At 37.7% G+C, this 24832-nt stretch overlaps 2 protein-coding genes across 2 annotated transcripts; both read left to right on the forward strand.

Annotated features, from left to right (window-relative positions):
- The first annotated feature begins 2805 nt into the window (after positions 1-2805).
- LOC142376589 (uncharacterized) lies at positions 2806-11610 on the forward strand. Its single transcript, XM_075459994.1, has 11 exons — positions 2806-2887; positions 4192-4221; positions 4368-4679; positions 8667-8711; positions 8802-8864; positions 9396-9446; positions 9528-9587; positions 9794-9877; positions 10402-10506; positions 10897-10915; positions 11505-11610. Exons 1-11 carry the CDS (start codon positions 2854-2856, stop codon positions 11608-11610), a joined length of 909 nt encoding a protein of 302 aa, XP_075316109.1. The 5' UTR covers positions 2806-2853.
- Positions 11611-12842: 1232 nt separating this feature from the next.
- On the forward strand, positions 12843-24403 carry LOC142377200 (uncharacterized). Its single transcript, XM_075461068.1, has 17 exons — positions 12843-12929; positions 15424-15453; positions 15604-15915; positions 17641-17685; positions 17776-17838; positions 17999-18049; positions 18134-18196; positions 18507-18557; positions 18639-18698; positions 18905-18988; positions 19204-19308; positions 19639-19657; positions 19814-19833; positions 19940-19980; positions 20084-20147; positions 20433-20473; positions 20578-24403. The coding sequence occupies exons 1-17, from the start codon at positions 12896-12898 to the stop codon at positions 20668-20670; spliced, it is 1176 nt and encodes a 391-aa protein (XP_075317183.1). The 5' UTR covers positions 12843-12895; the 3' UTR covers positions 20671-24403.
- Positions 24404-24832: the final 429 nt, after the last annotated feature.

Here is a 24832-nt window from a genome sequence, read left to right on the forward strand (position 1 = left end):
ATGCAGAATACATGATGACACACTGGCACTTTATGTTTTTGCAGGTCAAAAGCCACGACTGAGTGTTCAACAACATGACGCTGTTGTTATCTTCGTTTGCTTTCTGCCTGGATCTGTGAAACATGATACAACATGTAACCTGTACTTTGGAGAGGAAAGAAGTCCAGTCCGAACATTAACTGCCAAGGAGTATAGGAGCTTAAAAAAGAATCCCTGGTTCTGCCAGTTCTTTCTCCCAGTTGATGATATCCTCAAACGTCTACTGTTAGTTCAACAAAAGGATGCCAGCTGTGACTACAGTTTGGAAAATGAACTGAACCCTTTGTCTCCTCGTAGTGATCCACGCAGCTTGGCTGGTGAGTCAAAAATACAAATTTACCAAAGAAAACCCTTTCTTTGAAATGATTGAATGTGGCTCATATAAAATGCCACAGATCGTTTGCACTGACTCTGACATCACAAAGAATGCTTCCACATTTCAATCTCTCTTTTGAAGTCTTTGACACGGTGAATCAAGTGAACGGCAGAAATGAAAACAGGAGCTATGCTGGTTTGTTCTTGGGCACAACCACACTTTGATCTTAATGTCTTAATGTCTTCATGCTAACATGTTGATGTTTAGCATTTACCACGCTGAGTATAGTACGTGATTATTGGCATGCAGTAAACATACAGTACAGCTAATGCTGTAGAGAATTTAATTCATTCTGCAGGCACTTTATCATTAATCAAAGTACTGGACAAAATAAAGCTGATCTGATTACTCATCTTTGTTCAAAACATAAAGTAACCAAGTTTATCAATCCAATGAGCCATTTCAATCCCCAGTGAGCATCATGGTTCCAGAGGTTGTCAGATCAACTGAGATAAGAGAAATCTTTTATCTTTATTATCATCATGGAGTGAGTGTGAGCATGTGTGGTTGTTAGTCTCATTTGTCTCTGTGTGGCCCTGTGATGGACTGGCGACCTGTCCAGGGTGAACCCCGCCTCTCGCCCGATGGCGGCTGGGATGGGCTCCAGCTCCCCGCAACCCTGAATTGGATTAAGCGGGGATAGAAAATGGATGGATGGATGGATGGATCCTCTTAATTTTTAGTTTACAGACATTCTTTGCTCTCTTATGTAATGTAATGTTTACCCCCCCCCTTTTTTATTTGTGTACAGAACACAAATAACACACCAAGAAGCAGCAGGTTGGGCTGTTTGGTGTTAAATGAGGGAATAAACTGTCATTTTAAAATCTTTTAAAATTTCCCCTTTATTTTCATTATCAACCAACAACTCAGTGAATCTAAGAGATTAATTTTGAAATGTTTTTTCGTCTTTTCACTTCCTTCGATGATAAAGACGTATTGCTTACAAATTCTTTTTTTTCTTGTTTCCTTTCAGAAAAAAAGCCATCTTCATTGGTAAATCAAAATGTTTGTCTCTCAGTTTCATTCACTGCAATGATCAACACTGTGCACAAATATCATATTTAACTTTTACTTTCTGATTTTTTTGACCAACATTAAACTTGTGATTTGTTTTAGATGGAGGGAGCTACATGGTAAGTTTCACTCCCCCCTTTATCTAACAGTTTTCCTTCTTACAGTAATAATCCTTTTTCAATGAGACAGTCCTCACTCTTCCTTCCGTCTAACATCTTATCAAATCATTTACAGGCTGATTATGATGAAACCTACAGTATTGTTACCTATGAGTGCATCACTGGTGAGATGACTCTGAATATTGTTTCAAGAAGTTTGCAACAGGTCAAAGGAATTATTTTGTGATCATGACAACTCTGATAGATATGAATTTGTTCTTTTCTATGTTTTATTTTACTCTCAATAAGATAGTATTTAGCATTATTTATGTTTTGAGCTTAAGTCACAGATCTGTTATGTTGCTGTACCTGAATACATGATGTATCTTTCTTATGAGACAGCTGAGAGGGAGATGTGGTTGAGAGTTTTACTTTAGAGATGCATGTGTTGCTAAGTGACGAAGAAGACTGTTGTCGATCAGTGGAGGAGTGACTGTGAAGGACACTGACCAGATTATATTCTGATCAGCCACTAGGAGGCGCAAGTTCTGTTAAAATGCTGTAAATGCTTGGATCAAACATGTATAACCCTGCAAATACAAGAACAAAATGTGATCTCTGTCATTTGAAATTCATGCCGAACACAGTTAATGAACGAGTTTTTCTTTTTCACAGAGTGAAAACAGCTGCATCAGACGTTCAACATGCAGAGCTCCAAACTAACTTTGACTTACAAGTGCTTGTCTTGTCTTTTACCTTCAGCTTTGCTTTGTATGAGTTCATTTCTCAGATATGTTCAACATGTTCAACAGGGGTTGAAATACTTTTTGAAATGTATATATATACTTCAATATTGAATAATAAAATGTAGATTTTGTTAAAAAAATAACTTTGACACAAGTTAGTGGATAAATGAAAAAGTTACAATGAGAATCTTGTGATGAGGGCAACATTTTTAAGTAAACGCTGTTAAATAAAGCAGAATGTGCACATGCAAAGAATGAGTGTGCAAGTGTTTTACGTTCATATACGTGCGAGCAGGAACAAAGCTATTGCATGAAAAAACAAAACCACAGAAACAGAAGTAACTAACAGACTTTTCTGTAGAAAAAAGATAAACCTGCATGTGATTAAAATAAAATGTTTGTACTTGACAATTTCATCTGTGGTTGTTTGTGGTCTTTACGTGTGAGTCAGTTTTGATGCTCACTGTGGTTTTCCTGTAATTATTTTCCGTTAAAAGAAAAATCTACCCCCGTGTAGTCAGACACTCTCTCACATCTGTTCTCTAAAGCGTTCTGGACAGTTTAGGACTTCCTCATCATGGCTGCACGACTCTTGTTTGTCATCTTCATGTGTGAGTTAAACCTTGTCTTCCCATCTGTCTAGGTACCTGACTTATAGCACTTACTCTAGCACTAGTTTTGCTCTTAGCTGTTTGGTTTTGAAAGGAAATGCACTTATGATTTCTTGTGACCTGAAGTTCTTTTGCCTACCGATGTTGAACGCACTTATTGTAAGTCGCTTTGGATTAAAGCGTCTGCAAAATGACCGTAATGTAATGTACAGACTTTCTCATTGTTATCGTGTGACTTTACTAATGAATGTAGGTTGTCGTTTGAAAACGTGAAAATGTTCTTAGAGTTTTAAAAAAAAATCTCAGTTAGTGCTGAGAGCAGATAAATTCATTGTAGTGGGTGACTTTAACATTCATGTGAATTTCCCCATTTATTCAATGTTAGACTCAACTGGCTTTTTTCAAGATGTACACAGACCTGCTCCTCACTCTCTTCATCATACCATTGATCTTGTTCTAACAGAAGACGCTGAAAGTTTAACACCAACTCTTAACCTTTCAGTTTAAATTAGTTTAATATGCAGCATCTGAGAATATTTTTTTTAATTACAGGTCTCTCTCAGAAAAGGCTGTAACTTGTAGACTGCTCCCCCTCCAGTGATGCACTGAGCACTTTTTCCAAGTATATTCATTTGACATTTATTTGGTCATTGACTTATGTTTCTCCCTTTTCTTCCTCAGTAGTTATCCAAAGGCCTGGTGTTATGCTGCTGTTTGTCCCTTATTTTCTGTGTTCTTAATTCCTAACCGGTTGCAGCAGATTGGTGCTTTTCCTGTGTCTGGTTCTGCTGAAAGTTTCTTCCTGTTAAAAGAAAGTTTCCTCTCCAATGTGGCCTCATGTATGTTGAGAACAGTGGATTCAATTGAAGAGATCTGATAGAAAATGTATTTTTTTCTAAACTAGGCACATTTTCATGAATTGGCATAATAGGCATATAAATATTTTAGATTTGAATTTTATTTGGATTATAATGAACTTTATTGTTAAAGTACCTTTATAGGACTTTTGCTTGGAATCTGCATTATATAAATAAACTGAATTAAACTAATCTGATTGATGACAAAATGTAGTTTTATGTTCTGAACTGATGATTTTATGTTAGATGTTCTTACTGTATTATTGAACTGTGCATTTACTCAGTTATTTAATGAGATGCTGCAGTGTGGATTCAAAACTAGTTTCCCCATTGAGACAAAGTACATCCTGATTTTTAGTCTGAATCCTTATCGTCATAAGTAATTATTAAAATGTCTGTGTTAATTTAGTAAAAGTTTAATATATATTAACATATTTTTATTTCCAGCAGGTTGTTTACATGAGATTCAAGCACGAGGTCAGTCTCTGACTTTATGTTTTTACTGGATGATTTGTTACTGAGTTGTACCATAAAGACTTTAGTAAATGTGGGGAGTGTGTCAAAGTTTTGTTGTACTACAGTATCAGCACTTGATTGCTCATGGGCACTTTATGTTTTTGCAGGTCAAAAGTCAGAACTGAGTGTTAATCCAGGTGAAGCTGATGTTATCTTCGTTTGCTTACTGCCTGGATCTGTGAAACATGATACAACATGTAACCTGTACTTTGGAGAGGAAAGAAGTCCAGTCCGAACATTAACAGCCAGGGAGAATAGGAACTCAAAAAAGTATCCCTGGATCTGCCAGTTCTTTCTTCCAGTTGATGATATCCTCAAACGTCTACTGTTAGTTCAACAAAAGGATGCTAGCTGTGACTACAGTTTGGAAAATAAACTGAACTCTTTTTCTCCTCGTAGTGATCCACGCAGCTTGGCTGGTGAGTCAAAAATACAAATTTACCAAAGAAAACCCTTTCTTTGAAATGATTGAATGTGGCTCATATAAAATGCCACAGATCGTTTGCACTGACTCTGACATCACAAAGAATGCTTCCACATTTCAATCTCTCTTTTGAAGTCTTTGACACGGTGAATCAAGGCAAGGCAATTTTATTTATAGAGCACAATTCATACACAGGGCAATTCAAAGTGCTTTACAGCTACATAAAATCACAAGAAGGCAATAAAACCATTAAAAAGGAATAAAAAAAATAAAAGAAAGAAATTAAAAAAGAAAGAAATTTAAAACCCATTAAAATAATCATTAAGTAATTAAAAAGCAAAGAGTGCAGATAAAATACTTTCAGTTGTCATATGCACAGCTAAATAGAACTGCTTTCAGCCTGGATTTAAACATTGTCAGAGTTGAGGCCTGTCTCACATCTTCTGGAAGACTGTTCCAGATTTTAGAAGCATAAAACTGAAACGCAGCCTCACCTTGTTTAGTCCTGACTCTGGGCACCAGCAGGAGACCCCTCCCTGAGGTTCTCAGAGCCCAAGTTGGTTCATATGGCTCTAACATGTCAGAGATGTACTTTGGCACTTGACCATGAAGAGACTTGTACACGAGCAGAGCTGTTTTAAAGTCTATTCTCTGAGCGACAGGAAGCCAGTGCAGAGACCTGAGCACTGGACTAATATGGTCGTATTTCCTGGTTCTAGTCAGGACTCGAGCAGCAGCGTTCTGGATGTACTGCAGCTGTCTTATAGCCCGTTTAGAGAGCCCAGTGAGCAGGCCGTTACAGTAGTCTAACCTGCTGGAGACAAACGCATGGATCAGTCTCTCTAAGTCTGGTTTAGACACTATTCCTTTGATTCTGGCAATGTTTTTTAGATGGTAAAAAGCTGCTGATGTTACAGATTTAATGTGGCTGTTAAAGTTCAGGTCTGAGTCCAATATTACCCCGAGATTTCTAACTTGATAGTTAGGTTTTAGAGAGAAAGTCTCAAGGTGACTGAGAACACTTTCTCTTTGTTTCTTTGGGCCACAGACAATGATTTCAGTTTCAGAGTTTAGCTGGAGGAAATTGTTTTGCATCCACACACTGATCTGTGCGATGCAGCGACACAGTGTATCTACAGGCCCGTGTTCTCCTGCCGTCAGTGACACGTAGATCTGAGTGTCATCTGCATAATTGTGGTAGGACACATTATAGCTGCGTATTAGCTGGCCTAGTGGAAGCATGTACAGATTGAACAATACGGGTCCCAGGATTGACCCCTGGGGAACCCCACAGGTCATAGCCATTTGGTCCGAGACACAGTTACCAATTTCAACAAAATATTTCCTGTCCTCCAGATAGGACTTGAACCAGTTTAAAGCACGACCAGAGATTCCCACCCAGTCTTCTAACCTCTGTAATAAGATCGCATGGTCAACTGTGTCAAAGGCAGCACTCAGGTCCAGCAGAACTAAGACTGAGACTTTACTTGCATCTGTGTTCAGGCGGATGTCATTTGTCACCTTGATCAGAGCTGTCTCAGTGCTGTGGTGGGGCCTAAAGCCTGATTGGAAAGTATCAAAAGCATTGTTAGACAGGAGAAAGTCACTAAGCTGTTGGTATACAACTTTTTCTAGGACTTTGCCTAAGAATGGCAGGTTTGATATGGGCCGGTAGTTGTTCAGTACTGTGGCATCAAGATTGCTCTTCTTTAGAAGAGGCTTAATGACAGCAGTTTTTAAGGCCTTTGGAAATGTTCCAGTCTGGAGTGAGATGTTGACTAGATGAGCAAGTTGTGGTAACAAACTGCTCAGCACAGACTTTATCTAGTGGGCAACTCATCAAGGCAGCACGTTGATGAACTCACACTGCAGATGGTCTCTTCGACTGTTTTGTCAGTAACAGGTGAAATGTGTCAGCTCTAGGTGTCTAGCTGGCTGCAGAGTAGTTATTTGTGTTGTGGAAATTATTGCATTTTTAATGCCTTGAACTTTGTCATTAAAGAATATTGCAAACTCATTACACTTGGATGTAGAAATGAGTTCTAAAGGCAGTGAAACTGGAGGGTTTGTTAATCTGTTTACTGTAGCAAACAGGACACGAGAGTTGTTACTGCAGTTTTTCATGATTTCAGAAAAATAACTCTCCCTTGTTCTACGCAAAGTCTGGTTGAACACACATAGCTTTTCTTTGTAAGTCTCATAATGAACCTGGAGCTTTGACTTGCGCCATTTCCGTTCGGCTCTCCAGCACTCCCTTTTCTGTGCCCTGACCGACTCTTCTTTCCTCCATGGCGCCCTTTGCCTACTTTTAACCATTCTAACCTTGACAGGAGCAATGGTATCCAAAACATTTAAAAGATTTGATGTGTAAGAGTTCAACAGATCATCAACATCAGAACACAGGGTGTTCTCAAACCTAATCATTTCCATAAACTGTGTCCCTGTTCTGTCATTTATGAGTCTTCCCCGAACAACTGCAGACCCAGCTGGTGTTTAGGGTAAAGTAGATAGGTCGAAGAAAACACAGAAATGATCAGATAAAGCAACATCAACGACATTCACGTTTGAAATAACAACACCCCTTGAAATGAGCACATCTAGAGTGTGCCCTCTGTTGTGGGTGGGCTCAGTCACATGCTGAGTTAGACCAAACATTTCAAGGACAGCAGTGAGCTCTTTAGCTTCCTTGTTATGCGCTACGTCCACATGCACATTCAAGTCCCCTGTTATGACTAAACAGTCAAAAGCAGTGCACACAATTGAAAGTAGTTCAGTAAAATCATCAATAAAACAATTCTGTGGTGGTTTATAAATGGTGATATAAAGTATGGAAGATTGTTTTATCTCCATTTTGAATGACACATACTCAAATGATGAAAAAATCCCAAATGACAACTTGTGGGTGGGTATATTGTCCCTGAACATGGCACAAACACCCCCACCCCTCTGGTTTTCTCGTGTTTCAGACACAAAATTGAAGTGAGGTGGACTAGACTCAATCAGGACTGCATTTGCTGTGTTTTTGTCGAGCCACGTCTCAGTTAAAAACATAAAATCAAGATTGTGAGAGGAAATAAAACTATTAATTAAGAATGATTTGTTACTTAAAGATCTGACATTGAGTACTGCATGTTTGAGATTAGTTATAGTTGAACTGGATGCTGTGTTCTTGCAAGGGATATGGATAAGATTTCTCTGATTGGACAGTCTGATTGTCCCTCTCTTCAGTCCGAACTGAAGTGAACGGGAGAAATGAAAACAGGAGCTACGCTGGTTTGTTCTTGGGCACAACCACACTTTGATCTTAATGTGTTCATGCTAACATGTTGATGTTTAGCATTTACCACGCTGAGTATAGTACGTGATTATTGGCATGCAGTAAACATACAGTACAGCTAATGCTGTAGAGAATTTAATTCATTCTGCAGGCACTTTATCATTAATCAAGTTTGAATCGATCAATCCAATGAGCCATTTCAATCCCCAGTGAGCATCATGGTTCAAGAGGTTGTCAGATCAACTAAAATAAGATGAGATAAGTCATTTTTTATCATTGTCACTTTTAACAAAAGAACAACAAAATTGAAGGTGCAGTCGATTCAGTGTGAGGCACTAGAGGTAAAAAGATAGAAACAAAAAACTTAATGTAAAATAACACAAAGTTTTTGTCTCAGGACGTATTGCACATTTCTAAAGGAAATAAAGTGATTATTCACAAAAAATTCTATTACTTTTGATGTTGAAGATCATTTGGAGAATGCCCAAAGTCATGTAGCTTGATCATGTTGGGATGATGAGTGTTGATACAAAATTGAATTTGGATGCACAAATAATTTTAGTTTGTTGTGAATCAACTGACTAAAAATCGCTAAAAAGGGTTGCTGGGGTTTAGTTTTGAATGGTTTTGTGTGTAATTTATTGTATAGATAGAAAATTCCAAATGGTTATATAATTGTAAACAATTGATTTCCTTTTATTATAGATTATGTGAAGGGTGTATCAAACTCAGCAGTTACCATGAGAACAGGTAAGTTATAGTAAGACATGTTAAACATCTCAATAATGATCCAGATCATCATCCTCTCTATGAGAAAGATGTGTGTGTGTGTTTGTGCAGCAAAGTCGACTGTGAGCAAGTTCAGTTTCTCCACTCCCACTGCTTCTGTGAACCTGAAACCAGGTAACAACATAACACAACGATTCATTTCTATAACATATAACACAGAGCCAGGCTGCACAGTGGTGTGGTGTTTAGCACTGTTGCCTCACAGCAAGAGGGTTCCAGGTTCAATTCCCAGCTGGGACCTTTCTGTGTGGAGTTTGCATGTTCTCCCCGTGTATGTGTGGGCTCTTTCTGGGTACTCCAGCTTCCTCCCACTACCCAAAACATGCATGTTAGGTTAATTAGTGTCTCTAAGTGTCCCTGTGAGCGTGTGTGTGGTCGTTTGTGTCTGTGTGGCCCTGTGATGGACTGGCAACCTGTCCAGGGTGTACCCTGCCTCTCGCCCAATGACGGCTGGGATAGGCTCCAGCCCCCCCCCCCCCGCGGCCCTACAGTTAGATTAAGCAATGGATGGATGGATAACATAGAGCCTGGAAAAATTGCAGCTTTCTAAATATTGACAGTCTGGACCAAATTATTCTCTCACTACCCACAAGTGACTGAAAAACATGAAACTTAACACCTAAACCCATCTTCTTCTATTAACAGTGTCCCACAGGCCACAGAATACAGACACACTGACAACTGTTTCAACCACAGGTAGGAACTACAAAACATTTAAATTATTATCCAAAACATAATGCACCTTATTAATTATTTTATTTTATTTTCCCTCTTCAGGTCTGACTGTGAGCCACCGTCTAACTTCTGCTCATGCAACTTCTGGACACACAACATCAGGTAATTCATATATTTATTTATACATAATCAGCCGAATTTTGGTTTTATAAGCTATTATCAGACCAAGGCTTTTTCCATTTTTTGGTGGCATTTTCTACTTTTTCTTGATTAGTTCTACAGAAGAGATTAAAGAACAGGAGTTAGCTAGTTTAAATTGGTCTTTTTGGATAATATTGACAAATATTGAACATATTTGTGTCTTAAAGGGTCAGATAATCACAATCCTACAATTGATATGAGCTCTGCTACCAGAACAACTGGGAATGTGACATCAGGAAACAATAAGACAGGTGAGATGCTGGTGACTAAGATGCATGACTACAAAGGCTGATGACTTTATTTTACTCCCAACATGGCCGCTGAGTGATTCTCAGATAATTGTAATAATAAAATTGGTTCTACATTTCTTTTACTTGCAGAATATTGAATATGTAATAGTTTATTGTTTCTAATTGTTACCACCTAATCTAAAGTAATGATTTGTAACCTGAATATTTCCAGTAGAGTTTTCTAGTATGTTTTCCTCTGCAGTGTCAAGTTAAAGCAAACAGCTGTATGTTGTCTAACTGATGCTCATATTGATGATACTGATTTATCATATTAATATTTAGATGTTAAATTGATTGAAGTGCCAGTCTTTGCAGAACTTCTGAGTTACGTTGCCTTCAAGACATGATCCAAAGTGTCAATGCAAAACTTTTCAGACAGCTTTTAAGATGTGGTTTCCAAAGCAGAGTAAGAAAATACTTCAGGAGCAAACAGACTTCCTAATTTTTTAGTTAGAAGTAAATCCTGTTTGTGGCGTCCGGAACAGAAATAACAGATATGTGGAGGATCGTAGCAGCTGTGGCAGGTGGTGGAATAACTGCAGGGATCATCGTGCTGGTGCTGACGTGTCTCACAGTCAAAGGAGGAACCGGTAAGAACTCTGTTGAATTTCAAAGCTTGTGACGGTAATTTACAAGCAGCAATTTCATATGAAATATATTCAGATGTATCATTCTATCCCGTAAGAGCCTCCATCAATACAGAGTTCCCATTAGAAGTACAAGATTAATGTCAGCTTGTCCCTGGTTAGATTACAGTAACATAGAATACTTAGTACTTAGTACCAATAATTAAATTGTGCATTTGTAGCAAAGGTTAACGTAGTTAGATTTGATTGTTAGTTTATCATGTGCTGCTGTACACATACTGAAAAAAAATATAAAAAAGGATATACTAGATGCAAAGTTATAAATAATCCAGTGATTGTAAAGCTGTAGAAAGAAACTTTGGTGCTCTGATACTTCCTCTATTTGTTTGTCAGAAACATGTTCACAAAAGAGGTAAGAACGTTTTTCCCCCTTTTTTTCTTTAAATTGTTTAGTTGTTCTCATCAAACGCTTTTGCTTTTCATAAGAAAAAAAAATCACACAATTGAAATTGGAAATATATCCTCTTCATAAGGTGAGTGTGAGCGTGTGTGCGGTCGTTTGTCTCTGTGTGGCCCTGTGATGGACTGTCGACCTGTCCAGGGTGAACCCCGCCTCTCGCCCAATGGCGGCTGGGATAGGCTCCAGCCCCCCGCGACCCTGAATTGGATTTAGCGGGGATAGGAAATGGATGGATGGATGGATGGATCCTCTTAATTTTTAGTTTACAGACATTCTTTGCTCTCTTATGTAATGTAATGTTTACCCCCCCCCCCCTTTTTTGTTTGTGTACAGAACACAAATAACACACCAAGAAGCAGCAGGTTGGGCTGTTTGGTGTTAAATGAGGGAATAAACTGTCATTTTAAAATCTTTCAAAATTTCCCCTTTATTTTCATTATCAACCAACAACTCAAATTTTTAAATGTTTTTTCGTCTTTTCACTTCCTTCGATGATAAAGACGTATTGCTTACAAAATCTTTTTTTCTTGTTTACTTTCAGAAAAAAAGCCATCTTCATTGGTAAATCAAAATGTTTGTCTCTCAGTTTCATTCACTGCAATGATCAACACTGTGCACAAATATCATATTTAACTTTTACTTTCTGATTTTTTTTGACCAACATTAAACTTGTGATTTGTTTTAGATGGAGGGAGCTACATGGTAAGTTTCACTCCCCCCTTTATCTAACAGTTTTCCTTCTTACAGTAATAATCCTTTTTCAATGAGACAGTCCTCACTCTTCCTTCCGTCTAACATCTTATCAAATCATTTACAGGCTGATTATGATGAAACCTACAGTATTGTTACCTATGAGTGCATCACTGGTGAGATGACTCTGAATATTGTTTCCAGAAGTTTGCAACAGGTCAAAGGAATTATTTTGTGATCATGACAACTCGTGTTGTTTTGAGCTTAAGTCACAGCTCTTTTATGTTGCTGTACCTGAATACATGATGTATCTTTCTTATGAGACAGCTGAGAGGGAGCTGTGGTTGAGAGTTTTACCTTAGAGATGCATGTGTTGCTAAGTGATGAAGAAGACTTGTCGATCAGTGGAGGAGTGACTGTGAGGGACACTGACCAGATTATATTCTGATCAGCCACTAGGTGGGGCAAGTTCTGTTAAAATGCTGTAAATGCTTGGATCAAACATGTATAACCCTGCAAATACAAGAACAAAATGTGATCTCTGTCATTTGAAATTCATGCCGAACACAGTTAATGAATGAGTTTTTCTTTTTCACAGAGTGAAAACAGCTGCATCAGACGTTCAACATGCAGAGCTCCAAACTCACTTTGACTTACAAGTGCTTGTCTTGTCTTTTACCTTCAGCTTTGCTTTGTATGAGTTCATTTCTCAGATATGTTCAACATGGGTTGAAATACTTTTTGAAATGTATATATATACTTCAATATTGAATAATAAAATGCAGATTTAGTTAAAAAAAATAACTTTGACACAAGTTAGTGGATAAATGAAAAAGTTAAAATGAGAATCTTGTGATGAGGGCAACAGTTTTAAGTAAACGCTGTTAAATAAAGCATAATGTGCACATGCAAAGAATGAGTGTGCAAGGGTTTTACGTTCATATACGTGCGAGCAGGAACAAAGCTGTTGCATGAAAAAAGAAAACCACAGAAACAGAAGTAACAAACAGACGTTTCTGTGGAAAAAAGAAAAACCTACATGTAATTAAAATAAAATGTTTGCACTTGACAATTTCATCTGTGGTTGTTTGTGGTCTTTACGTCTGAGTCTGAGTTTTTTGACGCTCACTGTGGTTTTCCTGTGAACATTTGCAGTTAAATGACAAATCTACCCCCGTGTCGTGAGACACTCTCTCACATCTCTTCTCTAAAGCGTTCTGGACAGTTTAAGACTTCCTCATCATGGCTGCACGACTCTTGTTTGTCATCTTCATGTGTGAGTTAAACCTTCTACAGACTTTCTCATTGCTATCGTGTGACTTTACTAATGAACGTAGGTTCTCGTTTGAAAATGTGAAAATGTTCTGTCTGACCTCTTAGAGTTTTTAAAAAAAAAAACTCAGTGCTGAGAGCAGATAAATTCATTGTAGTGGGTGACTTTAACATTCATGTGAATTTCCCCATTAATTCTATGTTAGACTCAATTGGCTTTTTCCAAGATGTACACAGACCTGCTCCTCACTCTCTTCATCATACCATTGATCTTGTTCTAACAGAAGACGCTGAAAGTTTAACACCAACTCTTAACCTTGTCTTATTTGATCATTTATAAATAACCTTTGAGTTTAGACTCTGAGCAGCACCTGGGAATAATTTATTTTTATAGGTGTCTGTCAGAGAAAGATGTAACCAATTGTAAAGAATCAATTTCATGAATTTTCCATTGTGCCTAATAAAACAGAGGGCAGCTACCTGAACTTTACGTCCACACAAGTTGATCATCTTGTCACTTGACAATGTTGCCTCTCTGAAAAGTGTGAGAAAGCAGAGGACGCCAGATACGTGGTTTAATTCACAGCTGCGTGCTTCAAAGTAGACTTCAAGAAAGCTTCAAAGAAAGCGGTGTTCCCGTAATTTACAAGGATTTCACTTAATCTGGAAAGATGGTTAAATAATATATAAGAAAGCCCTTTGTAAAACTATAAGTGCTTATTATTAATCATTGATAGAGGAGGATAAGAACAACCCCAGGCTTCTCTTCTGCACTGATCTCCTCTTGGCTTCGAATGGTGCGCTTCCGTCCGTGTTTGTTCTGTTGGATCTCGCGGCTGCATTTGATATGATGCTGTTCCACAAGTTTGAACATATTATTGGGATTAAAGGAACCGCTTTAGGCTGGTTTAAGTCATATTTATCTGGTAGATTCAAGTTTGTTCACAGCAACAAAGAATCTTCCTCACTCACCGGAGAAAGTCACAACGTTCTGCACTTGAATTGATTCTTTTCACTTTGTACATGCTTCCTTTGGGTATACTGTTAGACACCAAGGCATAGGTGTCCATTGCTATGCTGATGATATAAATGCAACCAGTCAGTTGGTGAGAGTACAGACATGACTTAAAGAAATAAAGACCTGGAGGAAAGAATTTTCTGCCTCCAAATTCAGACAAAACTGAAGTCGTTATCTTTGGACCTGATCGCTTCAGGAAGACACTGTTCTGCTTTATAGTTACTCTAGACTGCATTACTTTCTCTTCCAGCTGCACCGTGAGAAAGCTTGATGTTATTTTTGACCAGGATCTTTCTTTTTGACACACAAACAGGTTTCTATGACCGCCTTCTTTCACTTCACATTGCTTCTAAAATTAGGAACATCCTGCCCGAGGGTGGTGCAGGAAAACATGTGCATGTGTTTGTTTCTTCTAGACTGGACTACCGTGATGTTTTATTAGTGAACTGTCCCAACAAATCTCTGAAAAACATCCAGCTGGTCCAAAATGCTAGAATTAGGGTTCTAATGAGAGCTAGAGGGAGAGATAATTCTCCAGTTTCTAGGATTAAAGTAAAGTTTCAGTTAACAGGCCCCCCTCATGTGAAACCAGCTGCCAGTATGGGTTTGGGAACCAGACACCTTCTCTCTCTTTAAGATTCGGCTTAAAACTTTCATTTTTGATAAAGTTTATAGTTAAGGTTAGCTCAGGTGACCCTGAAACATCCCTTAGTTATGCTGCTTTAGCCATAGACTGCTCACCCTCCACTGATGCACTGAGCACCTTTCCACACTTCATTTTTCATGTTCTTTTTACTCGCCACATATATTTATTTGATACTCATTTGGTCATTGACTTATGTTTCTCCCTTTTCTTCCTCAGTAGTTATCCAAAGGCCTGGTGTTATGCTGCTGTTTGTCCCTTATTTTCTGTCTTCTTAATTCCTAACCGGTTGCAGCAGATTGGTGCTTTTCCTGTCTGGTTCTGCTGAAAGTTTCTTCCTGTTAAAAGGAAGTTTTCCTCTCCAATGTGGCCTCATGTATGTTGAGAACAGTGGATTGAATTGAAGAGATCTGATGCAAAATGTTGTTTTTTCTAAACTAGGCACATTTTCATGAGTTGGCATAATAGGCATATAAATATTTTAGATTTTAATTTTATTTGGATTATAATGAACTTTATTGTTAAAGTACCTTTATAGGACTTTTGTTGGGAATCTGCATGATATAAATAAACTGAATTAAACTAATCTGATTGATGACAAAATGTAGTTTTATGTTCTGAACTGATGATTTTATGTTAGATGTTCTTACTGTATTATTGAGCTGTGCATTTAGTTATTTAATGAGATGCTGCAGTGTGGATTCAAAACTAGTTTCCACATTGAGACAAAGTACATCCTGATTTTTAGTCTGAATCCTTATTGTCATAAGTAATTATTAAAATGTCTGTGTTAATTTAGTAAAAGTTTAATATATATTGACATATTTTTATTTCCAGCAGGTTGTTTGCATGAGATTCAAGCACGAGGTCAGTCTCTGACTTTCATGTTTTTACTGGATGATTTGTTACAGAGTTGTACCATAAAGACTTTAGTAAATGTGGGGAGTGTGTCAAAGTTTTGTTGTACTCCTACAGTATCAGCACTTGATGGCTCATGGGCACTTTATGTTTTTGCAGGTCAAAAGCCAGAACTGAGTGTTCAACAACATGATGCTGATGTTATCTTCGTTTGCTCTCTGCCTGGATCTGTGAAACATAATACAACATGTAACCTGTACTTTGGAGAAGATGGAAGTCCAGTCCGAACATTAACAGTCAGGGAGAGTAGGAGCTCAAAAAAGAATCCCTGGATCTGCCAGTTCTTTCTCCCAGTTGATAATATCCTCAAACGTCTACTGTTAGTTCAACAAAAGGATGCTAGCTGTGACTACAGTTTGGAAAATAAACTGAACTCTTTTTCTCCTCGTAGTGATCCACGCAGCTTGGCTGGTGAGTCAAAAATATAAATTTACCAAAGAAAACCCTTTCTTTGAAATGATTGAATGTGGCTCATATAAAATGCCACAGATCGTTTGCACTGACTCTGACATCACAAAGAATGCTTCCACATTTCAATCTCTCTTTTGAAGTCTTTGACATGGTGAATCAAGTGAACGGCAGAAATGAAAACAGGAGCTATGCTGGTTTGTTCTTGGGCACAACCACACTTTGATCTTAATGTCTTCATGCTAACATGTTGATGTTTAGCATTTAGCACGCTGAGTATAGTACGTGATTATTGGCATGCAGTAAACATACAGTACAGCTAATGCTGTAGAGAATTTAATTCATTCTGCAGGCACTTTAGCATTAATCAAATAAAGCTTATCTGATTATTCCTCTTTGTTCAAAATAGTCCGAGGCAATCAATCCAATGATGCATTTCAATCCCCAGTGAACATCACGGTTCAAGAGGTTTTCAGATCAACTAAAATAAGATGAGATAAATCTTTATTATCATTTAACTTTTGACAAAAGAACAACGAAATTGAAGGTGCAGTCAACTCAGTGTGAGACACGAGAGGTAAAAAGATAAAAATAAAAAACATGATAAATACACAAAGTTTTTGTCTCTGGACGTATTGCACATTTGTAAATGAATTATAGTGGTTATTCACTAAAATGCTCTTTCTTCTGATGTCCATCTCACATGCAGCTGGTTAAGGACAGACTATGTTGTTTTTCACTGGTGAACGATATTCAGTGCATGTTTAAGATAAGATAAGATAAGATGGAATTTATCAATCCTGAAGGAAATTCCTGTGCCAGATAGCTCCAACATTGCAATTACAATATATATATATATATATATATATATATATATATATATAATAAAAAAAAAGTGTAAAAATAAGTGTAATGAGTAGAAGGCAAGATACATTAAATACAAAGTAAAGCAGATAATGACAGTTTTCGTTGACGGCTGAAAGTGAAATGATATTGCACTTCTTATAAAACTTGATGTAATATAGAAGAATATTGCACATGATAACGGAAGATAATATTGCACATGAAACATGGAATGACATGACCTTAAAGTGCACATGAGAAGGAATGAATATTGGTGCTGCTCTTCTCATTCTCTCAGGTGTGTCAGTTTTCCTTCCTGCAGAAAGGGGAGGAGTTATAAAGTTTGATGGCCACAGGTAGAAAAGACCTCCTGTGGCGTTCTGTGGTGCTCCTCGGTGGTCTCAGCCTACAGCTTAAGGAGCTCTGATAGGATTCCAGTGTGGAGTGCAGGGGGTGAGAGGGGTTGTTTATGATACTGAGCAGTTTCATCAGCATCCTCCTCTCTGACACCTCCACAAAAGACTCAAGTTCTACTCTCTCTAACTAGACTATATGGAAATTTTAGAGGCTGTGATTTGTGTGCTGTTGAACTAATCTAAATAATTTACTATGTAAAAAGAACTTGATCTATTCTACATTATCAACTGCTTTACACATATATTCTAAAAAGTGATGTAGATTCATCATGCTGGGATGATGCATGTTGATACAAAATTGAATTTGGATCCACAAATGATTTCAGTTTGTTATGAATCAACTGACTAAAAATCGCTAAAAAGGGTTGATGTGGTTTAGTTTCGAATGGTTTTGTGTGCAATTTATTGCATAAATAAATAACTCCAAATGGTTATTTAACTGTACACAATTGATTTCCTTTTATTATAGATTATGTGAAGGGTGTATCAAACTCAGCAGTTACCATGAGAACAGGTAAGTTATAGTAAGACATGTCAAACACCTCAATAATGATCCAGATCATCATCCTCTCTATGAGAAAGTTGTGTGTGTGTGTTTGTGCAGCAAAGTCGACTGTGAGCAAGTTCAATTTCTTCACTCCCACTGCTTCTGTGAACCTGAAACCCGGTAACAACATAACACAACGATTCATTTCTATAACATAGAACCTGGAAAAAATTGCAGCTTTCCAAATACTGACAGTCTGGACCAAATTATTCTCTCTCTGCCTGCAAGTGACTGAAAAACATGAAACTTAACACCTAAACCCATCTTCTTCTATTAACAGTGTCCCACAGGACACAGAATACAGACACACTGACAACTGTTTCAACCACAGGTAGGAACTACAAAACATTTAAATTATTATTCAAAACATAATGCTCCTCATTGATTATTTTGAAAGCTGTGTGTGTTTGTGCAGCAAAGTCGACTGTGAGCAAGTTGAGTTTCTCCACTTCCACTGCTTCTGTGAACCTGAAACCAGGTAACAAAATAACAACGATTCACTTTATAATTCCACATTTGTGCTCTGCTTCAGTATGATCATCATGAAGTGATAAGATAATGGATAAAAACTCTTGTCTCGGTTTTTTCACAGTACACATTGATATTGAAATAACATTGCAAAAGATTTATTTTCAAGGCTTTATGTCACAATTATCATTTTCTCTCTGAAACTGTTGAAACATTGAACTGACAGTCTGAACCAAATTATTCTCTCACTGTCGACAAGTGACTGAAAAGAAAAGCTTCACACATAAAACCTTAAATCTTAAATCTTCTTCTATTAACAGTGTCCCACAGGCCACAGAATACAGACACACTGACAACTGTTTCAACCACAGGTAGGAACTACAAAACATTTCAATAAATATCCAAAACATAATGCACCTCATTGATTATTTTATTTTATTTTCCCTCTTCAGGTCTGACTGTGAGCCACCGTCTAACTTCTGCTCATGCAACTTCTGGACACACAACATCAGGTAATTCATATATTTATTTATACATAATCAGCCAAATCTAGGTTTTATAAGCTATTATCAGACCAAGACTTTTTCCATGTTTTGGTGGCATTTTCTACTTTTTCTTGATTAATTCTACAGAAGAGATTAAAGAACAGGAGTTAGCTAGTTTAAATTGGTCTTTTTGGATAATATTGACAAATATTGAACATATATGTGTCTTAAAGGGTCGGATAATCACAATCCTACAATTGATATGAGCTCTACCACCAGAACAACTGGGAATGTGACATCAGGAAACAATAAGACAGGTGAGATGCTGGTGACTAAGATGCATGACGTGTCAGTCTTTGCAGAACTTCTGAGTTACGTTGCCTTCAAGACATGATCCAAAGTGTCAATGCAAAACTTTTCAGACAGTTTTTAAGATGTGGTTTCCAAAGCAGAGTAAGAAAATACTTCAGGAGCAAACAGACTTCCTCATTTTTTAGTTAGAAGTAAATCCTGTTTGTGGCATCCGGAACAGAAATAACAGATATGTGGAGGATCGTAGCAGCTGTGGCAGGTGGTGGAATAACTGCAGGGATCATCGTGCTGGTGCTGACGTGTCTCAGAGTAAAAAAAAAAAACGGTGAGAACTCTGTTGAATTATAAAGCCAGTGAAGGTATTTTATTATTATCATTATTCAAATTCAGGTTTTATAATAAAAGTCAGAAAGAGCTTCAATGCAGAGTACACATCAGAATAACAAGATGAATGCCAGCTTGTGCCTGTTTGGATCATAGGAATATGGAGTAATTATTTCCAGATATAATTGTAGCAAAGGATAATATAGTTAGAATTTATTGACATTTTATCATGTATTGTTGTATATTGGTAAAAAATACACTATAGCTATGAATAAGTCAGCGTTTGTAAAAACAGATTTCAGTGCTCTCATTCTTCCTCTTTTTCTTTTAGAAACACCGTCACACAAGAGGTGAGGACATGTCACCCTGAACTGATCACACAGTTAATACAGGAAATATTGACGAGCCCTCTTGATATTCAGCTTAATGGCCCAGCTACAGATTTAGCTTCCTTGTGTTATGTAATGTTGATCTTTGAATATTTTTTATCTTTCATTTGTGTGCAGAACACGAGGCAACCTCACAGGTAATGTTCACATTAAGTGGTCAGGAAACATCACTGAATTGTATGTGCATGCAGTACACAGTGTATTTTGCATTTAAATTTTGGTCTGTGTTCCCCTCTGTTGTAGATGACTTTATATGCATGAATGATATTGACAAGGGAGGGATGGTAATTACCAAACATTTTATTCTTTCAGACATAATGCTTTCATCACTCTGAAGAATGAATCATTTGAATATTGATTTATTTTCTTCTTACTTTCTGTCCTAAGTCACCTTCAAATAATGGAGTCTACAGCGTGATCACTTCACCCCCTGGTGGCGACTGTCCTGCAGGTGAGCAGAGTTTTACTTACACCCTTTAAATCCATAATGGTTCTCTGGCAGGTGATGAAGGCGACTTTTTGCTCAGTAATTTCTAAACCTTCGGCACTTATTGATAATTTTCATTTAACAGATGAAACCCAAGTGAAAAGGAGCTAACTGTGTTGTACATTTTTTGTATTTACAGGAATTCAACATGTGTAACTTCCCTGTTTCTTCATATTCTATGCAGATGGTGCAATAAAATGCCAGACATGACTTACAGCTTCTTCGTTTGTGTTTCTCTTTCGTGTGCAGGTACTGAGAAACTCAACAGGCAGAAGCCACAACTTGAAGATGTGAGTAAAACAAGGTTCACGGTAGACTATATGTTTGTTACGTTATATAGTTTTAAACAAACTAGAGATACTGAATTCAATTTTTTCCCCTTTTCCTCCCCTAGTCCGATGTGTACCATGTGTACTGTACGATACCGGAAAAGCCAGCTCCATCAGCCAAACAGGATATGGTGTACAGCCTCCTGCAGACACATTGAACCACAGCTGCTTTCACAGTGCAGGAAACCAGCGGGCTAAAGAGTGTTTTTTCTCTTTTTAAATGCAAGCTTTTATGTTGAATCTTGTGAATGAACAAAGAGGTAAATTGTTGTCGGTACTATGGGAAGTTCTGGTGTTGACCAGCAAAAGTACTGAGTGTGGAGTTCCTCCTTCTGGTCTAAATATTATTGTTTTTGAACGATGCAGTTGTCAGCTAACATTTTGAAAAAAGAGCACCCTTTTTTTATTTGAATTTGTCAAAGAAGTGTACATCATAATGCCAGAACCAGCCTGGCAAAACTTCACACATTCAAGTAAAAAAGTGTCACTGCCACTACTTTGTCTGCAAAATGTATGAAGGAATTTCTGGATGAGATTGATTTGTTTTCCTACACTCTTTCTTTTCTCCTAATTTTTATTGATAAAGAATAAGGTAAAACAGTGACTTATGCTGCCCTCCATGTAATCCTCCTTCACAGATGACAGAAACTTGTTCAGCTGAATATTTGAGCAACAAGTTGTTCAGTTTCCTATAAACTGTATTCTGTAGGAGATCAGTTCAAAGGGTAAAACTGTACCATTTTTTTTTACCAATTAATTTCTAGTGATCTATTATATCTAATATATTTATAACTCTGTTTCCATATATTTAGAATCTTGTGAACATAAGAACATTATTTTTGTTACTTTGAAGCATCTTCTATCCAAAGCTACAACTGGCGCCCTCCTTGCTGCTTTGCTTTGTTGCGTCTCCGTGTTACTACAGTAGCCTTGATGGGACAAACCAAACACTGCCTATTTTTTTTTACTGGCACTGTTGTTCTGTGGTGTATGTGTGTTTGGCGATGGTTGGGGGAGGTGTATCCTGTTGGCTGTAAATTGGACTACAACATCTGACTACGTCACTGGATCTTTAATGTTTAACTTTTTGAAATGTAAAATTATTAGATGATATGTAAATTAATGTAAATTAGTTTCATGAAGGACAAAGATCTCCTCATCAGTAAAGCATAGGTGTAACAAAGATCTGTAAGAAAATTGATTATGACATTACAAACAGTCTCTATTTGTTACTTAGAGCTTTGCTCATATTTGTTGTTTATAATAGTTGTATTTTGTAATAGTTGTATAATATAACTGTTATTTTACTACGTTAGAAGGAATCAATTTTTGCTATTAGTGCTCTGGGTTCTTCTGCATGGGAGAATGTCCACATTTCCATAAAATGCACGTAGAAGAGGACTAATGCTTAGTGATGAAAAGGAAAAGGAAGGAAAGTGATTGTTGATGCTGTTTTATAAGAAGTTTAAAAGGATACCTTTGAGAAAAGGAGGATCTCATATGTTAGGATCTTATTACGTAAAGCATGAGCAGGCAACTGCGTGAATCTTCCTCAAAGGAGCAAAAACATGAAGAGGAATAGTGACTTTGTCTAAGTTTCCTGTTTTCTCTTCAACAGGTAATATAGCCCGCTGACAGTGATGCAATATGTTGCTGGGTAGTAGGTGAACAGAATTTGAGATCTAAGTTGGGATGTTGCCATCGCAGCTTGACCTCTGGATGTCAGTAATTGTTAGTAACTGTTCCTTTAAGTGCACATCCTAAAGCCAGAGGGTGATGAGGGGCTGATTCTGGTCACAAGCCTAATTAATTAAGAGTAATTTAATTATATCTATCTGGACACATTCCTGAGCTGCATCCTCTTTTTTTCCCATGTTGGAATTCTTGGCTGGTTCATTTGGACTGAGTACAACTGAGTGTTGTTTTTTTCAAACAGACTACAAAATAGAAACATCTAAGATTAAAACGTGATTAATCTGTTGATTTTTCAGTCATCCAAGTCCAGGTAATCCTAAATGCTCTTGATTTGTCTTCTTTTCTATTTTCTTGGTTCTCAAAGACGTTTCACTTCCCATCAGAAAGGCTTCTTCACATCTGACTGAACTGTGGGGAGTTTAAAAGCTGTTGTTAGGATGAAGTTGTTGTTTAGTTTGCCTTATTCAAAAAAGTCCGGGCACTCTGCTGATCCGCTCACACGTTAGCGATAAGGGACCCTCTGTTTTACTTTTATTCAAGCACTTAGAATTGTGATTAATCACGATTAAATATGCAAATGTGTGTGATGAATCAGAATAAAATTTTGTTTTATTGACAGCCCAAGATTTGACACACCCAGCAGATAGACTGAGTAGATGCACCACCGGCACAGTTACATCGCCTTCACAGAGCACAAACTGAGAGACGTCGTAACCTGTAACATTTAGTCAAAAAACATCAGTAGTAAAAGAGACCCTGCGAAGAAACACCAGACACTTTTAAAAAGGGTCACAATACATCCATTTCCTGATGGTGTGAGCATATGTGCCTTTTAGTGTCAGTGTGTTCTTACAGACATTATTTACCCCCCCCCCCCCTCCTCATCAGCACTGCGAAACAGACAGCACACCACTCTCAGTTTTCCCACAATACACAGCATACTCAATGCAGAATGCCTTTTGTGGGGCGCAGATAGTCTCCATTTACAACCTCTGCATAGATATTACTCTGGTTCTCTGTTCTATGCAATTACTATTAGCAGCAGTCTTGGCCCTCAGTTTCCTCCGTGCTGAGGCCACGTTGAAAGACCCCAAATTTTGGTGAATGAGAGTTGCATTGGGTGAAGCTGAGACAGTGTATCTTTGAACACGCACAGTGCGTTGGATCCTTCTTGTATTCTTTGATGACAAAGCACATAACAATGAGGTAGAAGGTGGTTTACTAGTTCCTACTTTGTTAGGTTTGCAGTTACACGTTTGCTGTCCTTTCCCTTGAGAACACTCTTAGTCCTGTTAAGACTGTCATTCTGCAAGGGATAATCGTCCTTCCTTCCTCAAACCATGTGACTTTACTCATCTGTATTTCACCAGAGTTTTTTATGTCATGAAGGCGGTGCTGCTTTAACCTGACTGGATCACCGTGGTAACATGCTGGACATACAACATGCTCTGGAGGGCGCTCTAGGTTTAATATCTTAACCAGGTTTAATAAGCACCACCCTTTCACTGTTTTTCATCCGAATGATATTCTGCATGAGTGACACAGATCATGCAGAATACTTTTCATCTGCAAAACATTCTTTTTTAGGATTAAAAACACAACAACAGAGCTTAGTAGTTAAAATAGCACCAAATGAATATGTTGTGTTGCCACAGGAAACTGCGTGCATTCAGCTGGTGATGCAGATTTGTTTTTAATACAAAATGATAAATTTGATCATTTATCGTCTGAATATTTTTGTGATTTTGACAAATAACACTTCACACAGTATGTATATAACCTTAGAGCACCAGAGATGATGTAGAAACTCATAAACTGCTGTGAGGATGGTCAGCACCGTGGTAGAGTTCATCTATATATGTCAGCTGAAAATACAATGAGGCTTTCCTGAGAGCAGGTTTTATGAAATGTAGCTGAATGTAAGTGAAGGGGAAAAGAGTCAGACAGCAGTGTAGTTTCTATATTGTTCAGTTTCATCGTGGCCGGACGCATGCTGCTCATCATCCTCATGTTTGAGTTTAATGTCTAAGCTTCTCTCATTATCAGGCAGATATGTATTTTGCATCTTTTTCCTTTCACATGATGAAAGCACACGGTCAGTCCCTTGAGTTTGTATTTTGTTGCCACCGCTTAAATTGGCTTTTTTTGAACAGTCGGGTTTTCACTCTGTTTTCAGTCACCATTATTAGCTCATCATGACTGTTAATTTTCAGATTAAACTAAAATACCTCTGAACTTTCAGCTCTTTGCCAGCTTAAACTGATGGTGGAACGCCAGTGATCACAGGAACAGATTCACTCACATTAAACCGTCTCCATCATCTCTCTCTGTGTGTCTGAGTGATTTCTAAACTGCAAGATTTGGCGGGCATCTAAATGCGCTTATGGTTTTATAAATGGCATAACAGCAAGTGTATTTTAGGTATTTGAGATAATGTGGCTAATTGGTCAGACTCACTTCTGATGCTATGATTTTCCTGAGAGCACGATCAGGAACTTAGTATAGGTTAAAGTCAAAGTAATCTGACAGACTGTTGTGGTGTGTTCAGTCAGTCAGACAATTATTTGTGCTTTTGAGGTTTGTGATACCATATTTATCACTAAACAACAAGAGAGCAACAGAAAC

This window comes from Odontesthes bonariensis, chromosome 3 (assembly GCF_027942865.1).
Source record: "Odontesthes bonariensis isolate fOdoBon6 chromosome 3, fOdoBon6.hap1, whole genome shotgun sequence".
NCBI lineage: Eukaryota > Metazoa > Chordata > Actinopteri > Atheriniformes > Atherinopsidae > Odontesthes > Odontesthes bonariensis.